The following is a 14,267-nucleotide window of genomic DNA, read 5'->3' on the forward strand; positions in this document are numbered from 1 at the left end:
TTAGTTTCATTTAAATCTGTTAAACCTTTACCAGGACAAGACATCTACAAACATTTTTAATAAATCCGACTATGATATATTAACTTTATTATAACATTATTGTATTGGCATGATAATTAAATATGACGTTATTTATTTTGACCTTCAACATGGTTCACATATGAGCTTGGCTGAAACTTCTGTAGTACGAGGAACATGTGATATTCAATGTTAATCAGCAAGCTGCATATCACTCCGCATGTCTACCTAAAAATATCCGAAGAGAATTTAAGATGCTGAGGTTCAATAGTCTGAAATGTTTGTGACTATACACAAACAAAGCAGATCAATACTGAACCCACTAAGTGCAATTTACAGATAAATTATTAATCGTGGTCTTGTGACAATGCTGCCTCTTCAGCTTCTACAAGCTGAAGCAAGTCAATTTGCACCTCTTATATAAATAAACTTGAACATTTAATAATACATAAAGCACAACAAATATTAACAACTTAGGTAAGTATAGGAACAAAAAATATATAGGTAATTTGTTTTTATGTTGTTTTTTATGTTTTTTTGTCCTATTTCATTGAATTACTTAGTGTATTCATACTGTTAGTGTTGTTATGTGCTGTGTACGTTTAAATTAACTTTCAAATGGGCCACACAGTTGGACAATATAGTTGTTTTTTTTTCGATTTGTATTCTATTCTGAAATTTGACAAACGAATGTGTTTACAGAATGGGTCGTGGTGAGAACATGGGACACCTGGTTCAACCTGGTCGCAGGCAGAAGACACAGCAGGAGCCTCTGGATGTGGACCCCTTAATAATCCGCTTCCTCCGGACATTCAAGGAAGTCCTCAAATTTGTTCTCTTCAGCTACACTGTGCTGTTTGGTGCTTTGCTCCTTGCCAGGTGGACCACTTACTTTATGGTGGGAAAGTAAAAAAGAAACTGACTGTTGAAGAATAATCCTGTTTTCTGACAGCTCATTAATGAAGTTGACCAGGCCGAGCCTTTTGGGATTTGTTGTCTATGCAGTTCCCATAAATGAATGTCTCCACATACAACAGCTACAGCTAGAGTGATCAGCTGGAGTAATCATGTTTGCTTCTTTGATTCACCCTCTGCAGTAGTGCTCACAGCTTTAGTGTCGTTTTTGGAACAATCTAAACAGGGTTTTGCAGGCATATCAAGCATCTGTGCAATTTAGAAACCGTGATATCTGCTGAGTTGCAAAAATGACCGTGAAGCTATATAAAACATGTTTGTATGGTTGTGTAGTATACACGAACAGTATTGTGTATTCTTGATTGTTAAAAGCTTGAAATCTTTTTTCCCTTGGGGAAGCACATATGACATTTTATGTAAATAAGGAATATAAGCAGTTGCAGTTGATGTCAGCCGTTATAGTGACTAATTTCTCCTAAATGAATTGGTGAAACTAAGCTGTCCCTTGTGATTGGATCTTGTACTGTATGTCTGTGAAAGCTGAATCACTATAGGAGCCCCAGGTTCCCAGAAGGCCTTCAGGTTTTCTGCATGTGAATTCATTCATTAATATATTGCACATTTTTTGTCCGCACCAGCACAATATAAACAGAAATTATTTGGGTCTTAAGGAAACACGTGCATTTTTACCTGATGCCGTGTCTTGAAGAGTTAAATTCTACTTTTAAGGCCTTCATTATTTCAATTCATATTGTCCACATGGTGCACATTCCTAAATACATTTGTAAATAGCCAAATTGTCCAAAACTGGGGTGCCCCTGCAGCTTAGGGGATAAAATGCAGGCCCAACAATGTACCCAGTCAGTTGCATCTATCTCTCTCCCTTGTTTCCTGTTATCTCTCTGCTGGCACAATCTTATAACAGGCATATGCCCAAAACAATTATTAAAAAAATCATTGCCATATACCTTAATAATGCACTCACAATGGACAAAGAGTGGGATTGGGAGAGGGATGTGCCAATAGACCTTCTTGGTGGACACAGAAGACATTTTGACATGTCACAGAGGGGAAAGCAAAGGTGTGAATAATAAAATGAATAATAGCTGAATTCCATTTAGCTTTTTCTCTTTAAGGGTCAAATTATGCATGCTGCCTCATGTCACACTGTCATTGAGGCTAATTGAGACATTTAAATAGAAAGAAGCACCTGAGCTCTTCTAGCTATGAAAACCGTCTTAATTGACAAAGGTCTACACTTTGTTTTTGTGTTTTTGTATATGTGCCTGAACTTTTGTCTGCATGGGGGCAGGCAGTTTGTGGCCCAGGAGGTGCAAGAAACTGTGGCAGATCCATACATCCATGTAACAGTTCCTGTAGAAGCTCAGTGGCTGTTGCAGGTATGGTTCTAGTTTTATGTGTGCAAACCAAACATGCAAACGCTCGGATGTTGTAACTTAACTAACCGGAGCAGCATCCCAAATTGCATTAAAAATGATTATTGACATAACTACAATAGGCTATAAAGTATGAATTATATTTGAATCATATTTAGTTCCCACTTGAATTTAATCTTTTAAATGTTATAATTACATCCTATTTTCCAAATTAAATCAATATAAAAACCTAGTTCCGTTTTTTTTTTGTCACTTTTGCTGTTAAACCAAAAACTAACCGGGTTTGTTCGATTTCAATTACTGAAACAATCCGCAAGGGCGGGGGTTAGGCATTACAGGGTTTAATTAAAAAAAAAAAGCCTTGATAACTTTTACCTAAACATTAAACACGCTATAAATCAACCAGCCATGTGCTATCTGGGGCCAGGAAAAAGACCCAAGTCGTTGTCGGCCCAGATTAAAATGTCCCGGTGCATCCTCTCCGCTCTCTGTTTGACGCCCGCTGAACACCGCCCGCCTAGCGCCATTTTGAAATGCGGGGAGAGGCAGAGGAGGCGAGGGAAATCTCAAAGTAGAGTGCAAAGTCTAACATGCAGCGCTGAGGATTGTAGTTTACTTTCTTTCATTTAAAACCAGTTTCTCGCCGTCTATAGCAACGGGGACGACGGATTGTGCGGTCTTCGGAGTTAACACGAGCAGCAGATCTACCGGGTTACTCCTCCGCTGCTCCTCGGTCAGAACCACCCAGCAGACCCGGGTCAGCACGGCTCCAGCCCAGGGCCCGAGCCCGATACACGGATCTCTCCCCTCCGTCTGAGTCACTCACCATGGCAGGTAACTAAGCCAGAAAGCACAGGCTGTCGGAGTGTCTTGTGTTGTATTAAATATTCATATCCAGCTCACCTGGTGTGTTCGTGGTGAACCAAAACCCACCGCAGGCTTTAGCTAGCGAGCTAGGATACCACCAAGATGCTAATGTGAGTCATTGAAAAGTGAGAGCTCTGCACATAAAAACGTGCTTAAACCTTTTGCCTTTTCCTTGGAATAAGCCAGGCAAGTTGAAATGTGTAATGCATGTGATGAAGCGTGCGACCTTGTCCTCCTAATGAATCATGGAGCTCAGCTAGCATCAGACCAGCGTGTGTGAAGTTGTCTTTTCATGGCTGTGCATTAAAACTTGTGCTCGTGTTTGGTGCAGGGGCCGGTGGTGGGAACAGTGATGTGCAGTGGTGCTTCTCCCAAGTCAAAGGAGCGATAGACGACGATGTGGCGGAAGGTGAGTCCATGTGGTGTCCACTCAACGCTAGCTGTGGCTAACCTGCATCATATGCATGCATGTTTTTGAGGTTAGCTTCAAAGCTACGGCTACACGTTTGGTTTTAGGTGTCATGCACGCTCTATGAGTGTTGTATTAACCTGTAGTTAAAGGGTTAAATCAGTGTGGCACGTACTTGATAATAGTCCAGTAGGCCTGTTATACAGCCTAGTGAACCTGCCGGATGTCTGACAACATTCATGTATGTTGAGCATAATATGCTGTAACTACTTTTACAATTTCCCAGAGTGCATTTGTTCAATGTGTGTAATGTAATATTTGCATGTTTGGGAGGAAAATGCACATCAGAATTTAATAGTGGCAGTTTTTTGTTTTTTTTAACTCTGCTGGCATTCATAAATAAGTATCAAGTTATTGAAGCAATGTGTTTTTTTTAGCAATCTGTTTGCTTGTGTGAAACTTCAAATGTGTTACATATAAAGTCAAAGTCAAAATAAAAACTTTCCCCCTTAGCTCCATCTGTATCCAGCAATGCAAATTGTGTTTATATTTTGAGACTTCTACTGCAAACCCAATACCATGGAAGTGAAGGGAAATTAATTTGCTTTAAACATCACACAATGCCATGAAATGAAAACCATAACAACAAAAGGGCCTTTCCAGAAACACTGTCTTGGTTACTTGATAATTCACATTGAACTCTTTTCTACCAAATAGTATTTCCCCACTAGAAACCACGATTGACAATAATGTCTGTGATTATCCTTATCAACCAGGACATTGTGTCTGGAATGACGTTTTGCTGCAGTTTTCAAGTGCCTGCATGTCTAGATACCACTAGAGATAAGAGAGGAGATCTTGTTTGTGATTTGGTTGAAGTGAAAGTTGCAGTGTTATGGATAATATTTACACAGTAGATAATTCAATTTAAGGATAACCAATGCACATAAAGTACAAAAAATTGAGCCCATGGAGTAGGATATATATATATATATATATATATATATATATATATATATATATATATATATATATATATATATATACTGTTGTTTATACTCCTATATGAACAGATAAACCAGCGTTGGTTTGTAACCACCCCTTATCCCATTGTCCAATGGGTTATTTCACCAGTGCCATAAACACCTATGTTTACAGTAGATGATGGACTTTGTGTGTGAAGGACTGCACAGTTATTTACAGTAAGCTTTGCCTGAGAACAATTGTACATGTGATCCTCTCCTTGTGTCAATACATAGCAGTGAACACAGGCTGAAAACACGACAATAGTGTAGTACTTCTGCATTATATGAAAGTTTGTATGGAGTTGGATTGTATCAGGCACTTTGTGTTCTGTGTTAAGAGAAGAACAACACCATAGTGTATATTGCACTAACTCAGAATAGTGTCAGCCTGTAAACACGGATTGATTGTTGTATTGCAGGATTTGATGAGAATGCTTGCCTTTGAAAAGTCTTGAATAGCTTTAAATGGCACATTTGTTACATTACATTACAGTCATTTAGCAGACGCTTTTATCCAAAGCGACTTACCTTCCAAAGAGTGTTCAGTAGACTTTTATTTCCATTTCACACATGTACGTAACTGCTGTGTGGTGTTTTTACCATGGTTGATATGCTTTGCAAGGATTAGTTGGGTATCATTGGCAGGAAATAAATTGCTAGACCAGAAAAGCCTTGCATACCGGTGCAAAATTGTTTTACATTGAACATACCTCAGATGTATGCAGCAGGCTCCCTACTACAGTAGCAACAATACTCAGTTGCCTAGCTAAAAAAATGATGCTATTCTAATTACACTACCTCATTGACAGCTGACATCATATCTACTGTTGAATTCAACCACTCTGGGGAGCTACTTGCCACTGGGGACAAGGGGGGTCGTGTTGTCATCTTTCAGCAGGAGCCAGAGGTAAGTCCTGGTGACTCATCTGACTAAACAAAATGTACAGACATTAAAATCTTTGGGGGTTTTTTCTCATTTCATAAATGCACAACATTGTCAAACTTGTAGTAAATTTTACTGAATTCACAATTCAACTTGTAATATCATTTGAAATGAAAGAAAATAAACATTGTGTGTCTTCTGATCTCACATACGCTGAAATGCTGACTCTTGCTCCTAGAATAGGTCTATTCCTGCCATGTTGATACTTGAACTTAACCCTGATCTGCGACCTGTCATTGTTTAGAGTAAGAATCAGCCACAGTGCAGAGGAGAGTACAATGTTTACAGCACCTTCCAGAGCCATGAACCTGAATTTGACTACCTAAAAAGCCTTGAGATCGAGGAGAAGATCAACAAGATTCGATGGTTGCCTCAGCAGAATGCAGCACAGTTCCTTTTGTCTACAAATGGTAAGTAAACTAGTGTATACTTATTAAATGTATTCACTGTAGTACGTATGAGTTAGTCATATTTAGCTATTTTAAACTCCATCTGTCTCCTGGAGACATCATAAGTTATCTAAATGTACACAGTTTATTTTGTTACTTAAGAGTTTTTCATGATTTCTGCTCCCTCATTGGCAGACAAAACTATAAAGCTGTGGAAAATTAGTGAGCGTGACAAGAGACCAGAGGGCTACAATCTGAAGGAAGAAGATGGGCGCTACAGAGATCTCAATACTGTCACAACACTACGGGTGTGTTTACATTGCTTTATCCCTTTCCCAATAATGTTGACCATGTATGTACTATTGATGTTATCTTTAACCATGTTTTAATATGCCAGTGTTGACTTTAGATTGTGCCTTTAGTGAAGTGTGTGTATACAACATTGAGAGTAATTGTGTTGCACTATTAAAAGCGTATTAAATTAAATGTAAATGAGTTGAAGCAAAGGTAAAGTATTCTTCCTACCTTTGTCTGCCACTTATTAAGTTACTGTCTGAGTTGTCATTTGTTTTGGATTAATGCAGACATATTGACATATCGTACCAGCAAATGCAGAGGTGTAACTGATAACACTAACAGTCCATACCTTTTTAATTACTGCAATGCAGCAAGGTATGTTATTAATTACACCTGTGTTTATTAAGTCAAAGTGTTTCATCTGAAAAAAAGGTCTATTCATCTGAAGTTTAATTCCGTATTTTTGTTCCTGGTCATGTGCATCCTCCAGTTTGGGACACACTGATCGATATATATTGAATAGTTTCTAAATATAGACTCAGTTTAACAGACTGGTCTTTTACACTGAGGCCAGACATTTTTGTCTCTGCTTAAAGTTTACTCATGACATTGAATTATAAAATAAATGCCAATATGATTACCACAAATTTTCCCTGAAATTAACGCGATACTCCTCTCCTCAGGTACCAGTATTCAGGCCCATGGACTTGATGGTGGAAGCCAGCCCAAGACGAGTGTTTTCAAATGCTCACACCTACCATATCAACTCCATCTCTGTCAACAGTGATTGTGAGACGTACTTGTCTGCAGATGACCTGCGCATCAACCTATGGAATCTGGAGATCAACGATCGCAGCTTTAGTATCCTTTGTTCTTTCATTTCATGCAGCCATCATCTTCTGATGTTCTTGACATAATTCTTCATAGTTGGTTAGACTTAGATTATCCCCCTTGGAAGAAAGGTGTGGCATCGCGAGACTACCACCTGTACTGGGAATTGCAACTTTCGGGCCTTTACTAATATCTCCCATGGGTCAAAAGAAAAAAGTGTCAACCTGTCCATTTTACCCATAAGTTTGCAGGATTTGGATACAGTCAGACTGTGCATCACTCTGTCCCTGCAACAACATGGAAACCCACTTCATATTATCTGATTTATATTAAGACAGTTAACTGATCAACCCTATTCATTATGTGGGCCATACAAAAAAACAATATTGTGTCTTTTTGCTAGTCTACATAAAAAAGTAGACACTGTTTTAAGGCAGACCAAACGAAAGTAAAAAAAATAGTAATGTAATTGGTGTCTACCACAGTGTCATGAATGATGCTACCACTAGATGTCCCCCTAAGTAAGGATTTTTGAACTTGTAGACAGGTCAGCTCTAATATACCAGAGTCTAGGTTTGACAAAGGTACATGTGTACATCTAATGCCTAACTAGTTAAAATGTGAAGACGTGTTTTAGTCCTGAATTGAGCTGACAGCATGACTTTCTGTTGGGAATGAGTGTCGTCCCTTTCTAAGAGAGGTGACGTTTAACTAGTTCAGAGCAGCACCATAGTGGATTTTTGGTAAACATATCAACCTCTTAAATGACCCATAGCCATGTAAAACCTTTTGGGCCACTGGGAAGATTGTAGGCTATGTTATACTAGTTAAGAGTTAAAAAAAATGTTTATTTCATTTTATTTCTTATGGATCTATTTAAGTTGTGGAAATGTCTGTTTGCACTTTGGACCTTAACCACACATTCTTTCAGATATTGTTGACATTAAGCCAGCCAATATGGAGGAGCTGACGGAGGTGATCACGGCAGCGGAGTTCCACCCCAACCAATGTAACACTTTTGTCTACAGCAGCAGCAAGGGCACCATCCGCTTGTGTGACATGAGGGCATCGGCACTGTGTGACAACCACGCCAAACGTAAGCCAATTTAATTTATGCTGTGTGTTAGCAGGGGAGCTGTTTGTCTCTTGGAAACTGGATGTTAGACAATGAAATAGATTATATTTTCTGAATTTTCCTACTATGACAAGTCCAAATGTCTCCCGCAAATAAGGCACATTGCCCAGAAAGTCTAAGTTGTAGCTCTTAGGAGTCTTACAATGTCGCAGTAGGAGATATGAAGAGTGCACAGAATTTAAATGAAGGGACGAACATTGAGTTTAAAAAAAGTGAAGAAAGATTTATCTCTTAATTTCTATGGCAGTGTATGGGAGTTGGCCAGTGCTTCCCTAATTATTTAAGTTCCAGAGCCCCAAAGCTGCTACTTCTCTGTTTAGAGTTTTCTAATTTTAGAGGAAGCAGGCGTGAATGCTAATATGTTTACCAAAATTGTGGGACTGAGCATTGAAAGAATGAGTGTGTCCCTATAGTTACCAGACCATTATAAGTCTTATACAGTATTATTTTTGCATTAAATTGAAATGTCAGGCTACAATGTTATATAGCTAATAACACGTAATGGCAGTCAGGCACGTTATACTAATGACATGCATCATTTTCTTTTTTTAAGAGTTTGAAGAGCCAGAGGATCCAAACAATCGTTCATTCTTTTCTGAAATCATCTCATCCATCTCTGATGTAAAGTTCAGCCACAGTGGACGCTACATGATGACCCGAGACTACCTGTCCGTCAAAATCTGGGATCTCAACATGGAGTCCCGGCCAGTAGAGACATATCAGGTCTGTGACTGTTGCAATGCTTTGTAAAAAGTAATTATTATTCCAGCAGTTTCTTTTTGGTTGATAGTAAGGCCTGTTAATTGCAAAGAAGTCATACTCAAAGTATATAAGTTCTCTTGTAGTGTTATTTTCACTCTTGCACAACTGCTGATTGTAACTACAACACCTCTTCATCACATTCTTTTACCAGGTGCATGAATATCTCAGGAGTAAACTGTGTTCCCTCTATGAGAATGACTGCATCTTCGACAAGTTTGAGTGCTGTTGGAATGGGAACGACAGGTGAGTAACTAATCTGTTATAGGTCTTTTATATCAGGGTCAACAGAAGCGTTTTGGGTAATTGTTGGTACTCTGGTAGATTTGACCATCGTGAAAGCAAAATTTGCACTTGAGAAAGTCATCTATGGTTTCTTCATCGTGCCTTTGGAGTTCCCCACACTTTAAATATGCATGTGACGTGCCAATGTTTTGGTCTGCCCCATCTTTGATGCAACTGAACTGGCCAACAACACTGGGCTTATCAATAACTGTGGTTATCAGCTCAGTGCAGAGCATAAGGCTGCACATGATTCGGTCTGGGTGGCAGAGGGGTTTTCTAAATATGCTCCTGGTATAGATGCATAACCGAGAACAACACGTTTGACTTTTATGAATCATTACCTTTTGATTGCTATAATGTGTTGTGCCATCAATCACTCATGCCTTGTCTCTCTGCAGCGTCGTGATGACCGGTTCCTACAACAACTTCTTCAGGATGTTTGATAGAGGCTATCGGCAGGACGTCACCCTGGAGGCGTCGCGGGAGAACAGCAAGCCACGATCCGTCCTGAAACCTCGCAAAGTAAGCACAGGTGGGAAGCGCAAAAAGGATGAGATCAGTGTAGACAGTCTGGACTTTAACAAGAAGATCCTCCACACTGCCTGGCATCCTCTGGACAACATCATTGCTGTGGCCACCACCAACAATCTGTACATATTCCAGGAAAAACTGAACTAGCATTTGTTGAACCGCTCCGATCTGTTTCAGCTTGAGCCCTACTACTCTGATACACGTATACAACCAATATCTGTATGTCTTTGCCTAAATCCCCAAATCTTGATATGATCTGCCCTCTGTGACTTTAGTATTGAATGTGACAAGACTTGGTCTGTGGCATAAACACAGTACACCCAAGCAGGCCATCGCAAGGACATGATCCATGTGCATTACAAATATAAACACACAGGGTTTGTTGAGTCCAGAATTTGGGATTTAGTGTCAAGGGTTTTATCCATAAGGAGCACTCAGTTCTCTAAGCTACTGTTTGCAAATCCACTACATCGCAAACCAAAGGGGAAATGTGTTTAATACACATGTTTGGCTAAACCGTTTCATTATTCTGTTGTGCCATCGTGACATGATTCATGTGTATGTCTTAGCTACCAGATATCAAGATTCTGTAGCTACCATGTTTAATTAGTTTGAATAGGAAATTATTTCTACTGTTTATACGTCTTTCTGTCGCCAAGTTCCTTTTCGTGCTGGCCTGAAACACTGCTAATACAAGCTGTCAACACTCCATATTTGCCCCAAGTATTTGTCAAGTTGCCAAGCTCACTCACCACTTCTTTCCTAATGTACAGTACGGTTATTCCGTTAAAGGACTATTCTCATGTTTTATCAGGTTTTAGCTCATTCTCTGCAAAAAGATGAACTTGCATTACTTCTAACTTTGTCCACAGCGTACCAATATTTATTAGGCAGTCTATATTCATTCTCTACAGTAAGAAAGTCAACTTACTTGAAACTGACATGTATTCCATCACAGTTAACTTTTTGTTAAAGTAATTTTTCAGTGATAACGCAGTTGCATGTGGGAAAACTCCGGCATACCGTAACATCTGATACTGAAAGTTAAGTTACCTTAAATCAGAAAGAAACAATGGTATTCCACTTTTTAAAACATTCATGTTTCTTAATGTTAGTCTCCGGATATATTTTCTGATACAATAGCTTGTAAATGTATTGGCTGTTAACAAGCTGAAGCTCTCAATTGTAATGCTGGAGTGTCCTCAACATATCAGCATCAGGTTTTCAAACCAATCCCTGGTCTCAGGTACATTACTAAAGTTCAACTGAATGTTCACTAATGGATCACTTTTCTCGAGCAAGTTTCAAGCCTGTAAGTTGACTTTCATTGTGCATTGAAATGACTACATTTAGGAAAATGGTAAGCAGTATTGTCTTTATAATTTCTAGTTATTGGCCAAAAACGTTCATTTATAAAAATCAAAACACCAATGTAGTCCTTTTAACACGGTCACAAAGGTGGCGTCAGGTATTGGGGGTTTGGGAGTTGAATGAGGGCTAATCATGCCAAAGTAACCAGTCCTATAGACTCTAGTTTTATTCATTTAAAGCCGTCTTGCAGACAAGGTGACTCTGGTCATATGTGGACTACCATTTAAAGCTCAGGACAAAAGCTTATAGTTGGGAGGGCAAAATGGCATGACGTTGCCTAATTCTCTTGTGGTCAGTGGCACCAAAATTGAGTACTGCTGCCAACTTCCCCACAAAGCCTGTCGTGTTGTTGCAGATTGATCGATCGCTTTAATCTCTGGGTCTAGTTTCTGTTGGAAGAGGGTTTTTTTTTTATGATGTTTTGTACTGTACCTGATGATAAAAGAAGAATAATCACTATAGCTGATTTATTTTTGTATAAATTAAGGCAATAGGATTACAGTCTGATCACTGTAGTTTCTTTAGCTGTCTATCTCAGACTGATTGTAGATGGAAGGTCACCTGATGCGGTAACCTTTTTTGTCGTGACTTCGGGACATTTTGTTCATTCAGGCGGGTATTTTCTTTAAAAGCTAGAGACTTTTGTGACATCAAGGGAGTGTGAGGTTTCTCTCGTGGGATGTCCAAAGACATACTTTCGGGTGTCAGTACCTCTGTAGTCATAAGCACTACAACAGTTTATTTTTTTAATTTGGCTGGCTGTAAATGATGTTTATGTAGAACTTATTTGGATGCTTCAGAGTTAGATTCTGAGTTAATTTGGATCTTAACGTTCTGTTTTTGTGCCATGGATTTTGTTCTTTAATCATCTTTTTGCTCGCTGTGAAATAATAGGCCCTCGTGGGTCTAAACAGGAAAGACATTTTAAATCGACACGTAATGTTAAAACTGTTAAAGCTAGTTTTCTGTAAAGCTAGTAAACTCAGTTGACCATGCAGAGTTACTGATTTTGAATTATTGTATGAAATGTCTTCTCTCCTGTGAGGTGGGAGGATACAGACTTGTTTATTTAAAAAGGAGACTTTGTGAAGCACTTGGTTTGCAGATGATTGTTTAATGTAAGTGGTCATAAATGACTGTATTGAACATTGGGGGAAAAAAATACTTTAAAAAATGAACTTTGCTGTTTCTCTGCTACATTCGTATTCATTCACACGCTGCAGATGTTCTCTCCAGGAGACGACAGGTTGATAATAGCACAGCTTTCCACTCTCCACCACTGTTTTGATGACAGATTAAGCCATTGAATCCGGAAACGAAGCATATTGGTCCACAGGATCATTATGTAAGGTAATATGTCACTCCACCTTTTAGAGAATTGACTTCCCATCACTGGGATGCCACCAAAATACCCACCCAACTTCATACGGTGGTGTTTCGCTCTGGTTGAGTGTCGCACTCTCAGGGCTTTGGGTAAAGTCCTGTAGTAATGAGACCTTTTGCAAATCTTTCAATTTTCCTTTTCTTTATTGTCTGATGCAAGTTTTTGTGAGGGTCATTCAAGTAGTTTTCCTCATGTCATATATGTATGAACCTGTATAATGTGGCACCTTTGTCCCATTCCACGGTCAAGGATTGTCCAATCAATTAGTCGATCAACAAGGAGAGCTCTCCATTCAAAATATGAGATCAGTGATCTCATATTGTCCTATCATTCATTAAAAGGAAGCATTTACTCACTCACTCTCTGTTAAATAACTATTGTTCTTACAACCTGTTCGAAGATTTGAGAAACGTTTTGAGAATACAAAAACACTGTATAAAAATTGAGACCAGAATTGGCACGTTTTGTTTACAACAGAAAGATATTATGAGGTAACATTAGCTTTTTAAAAATTCCCTTTTTTGCAGACCCGGCAGAAGTGGTCTGCAAAACGATCACTGGCATTCATGAGAAATACCTAACCATTAATCTCCACTTTCCCCTCATATTGTCTTCATAGCTGTTGTTCAAGGCTATGTGGTAATCCACAAAGACGTTCAGAAGAACCCTAATGCCTTTCTAGAAGATAATCAAGTATGTTTCTTGAACTTTCTGGCGTGCCAGACAGGAGACTGCTCAGGGGAATTTACCGCTGCTCTGTGATCAAAACCTTTTACCTTAACAAAAAAAAAAAGCAGCTTTTCAGGACTTTATTAAAAACAGCCTTATTTAAAAGTAGATCATACACTTTTTGAAATAATAGTTGCTATAATGTTTTTTGAACGTCAGAAAAACTTGCTCTACACACAAGGGTTGATGAAAGTGCAAAGAAACGGCCTAAATTTGAGTTATGAGGTTTTTTCCACTTGAAGCAGCATAATATACATGTCTAATGTAACACAGGAGTTAAAACAAAATGCACTTTTTATTTTTGTGAATTTCATTAATTTGTATGTTTTTGTTAGTTTCTTTCGAGGGACTCTTGAATAAAGATTATGGGAGAGTTTGGGGGGGTAAACAAACTACAAATGGTTCATTGTACAGCTATGTTTGTCTTTGTCAAATGGAATAAAGAACAATTTAGATGAAAAGTAATAAAGAATTTCCAACCTGAATTCTGAATGAACGACCAATCTTTTGTATGGTTTGTGTATGCAAGCTAATGTGTCGTAAATGTGAAATGATCACATGTAGACTTGCTCAATATGTGATTTGTTGAGGAACTTTGTTTTATTAAACTATTCCTCAAAGAAATTTCCAAAAAGCGTTTGAAATCTTACCTAGGCTTTTATTAGGCCCATTGCATCACTAAGGCAGAGTTCATGCATCGCTTTCAAATAGACACTTTCAAAATCCCTGCAGTGGTGCCAAACACTGCAGATCTTACTCAAATGATGTCTTAAGATGTATTTACCCTGATGACTATTAACCAGTTCAGGATACACCAACAAGACCCTTTTATAGAACTGGAGGAGGGGTGATGTTTACTATAGACCCATCCTCTACAAATCTACAGGAAACCCTACTAATGAAAATGCCTGCCTTCCCACATTAATAGGTAAGTCCCCCCAACACAGCACTATGATCATCTATCCTCAAACTCTGCACAGAC

At 38.7% G+C, this 14,267-nt stretch overlaps 1 protein-coding gene across 1 annotated transcript; it reads left to right on the plus strand.

Moving 5' to 3' along the window:
* The first annotated feature begins 2,818 nt into the window (after nucleotides 1-2,818).
* ppp2r2aa (protein phosphatase 2, regulatory subunit B, alpha a) lies at nucleotides 2,819-13,777 on the plus strand. The gene is made up of 10 exons (XM_054610779.1): nucleotides 2,819-3,164; nucleotides 3,529-3,606; nucleotides 5,441-5,538; nucleotides 5,819-5,984; nucleotides 6,159-6,271; nucleotides 6,944-7,121; nucleotides 8,023-8,187; nucleotides 8,780-8,949; nucleotides 9,140-9,231; nucleotides 9,669-13,777. Exons 1-10 carry the CDS (start codon nucleotides 3,158-3,160, stop codon nucleotides 9,946-9,948), a joined length of 1,347 nt encoding a protein of 448 aa, XP_054466754.1. The 5' UTR covers nucleotides 2,819-3,157; the 3' UTR covers nucleotides 9,949-13,777.
* Nucleotides 13,778-14,267: the final 490 nt, after the last annotated feature.

Source organism: Anoplopoma fimbria, chromosome 13 (assembly GCF_027596085.1).
Source record: "Anoplopoma fimbria isolate UVic2021 breed Golden Eagle Sablefish chromosome 13, Afim_UVic_2022, whole genome shotgun sequence".
In the NCBI taxonomy this organism is placed as follows: domain Eukaryota; kingdom Metazoa; phylum Chordata; class Actinopteri; order Perciformes; family Anoplopomatidae; genus Anoplopoma; species Anoplopoma fimbria.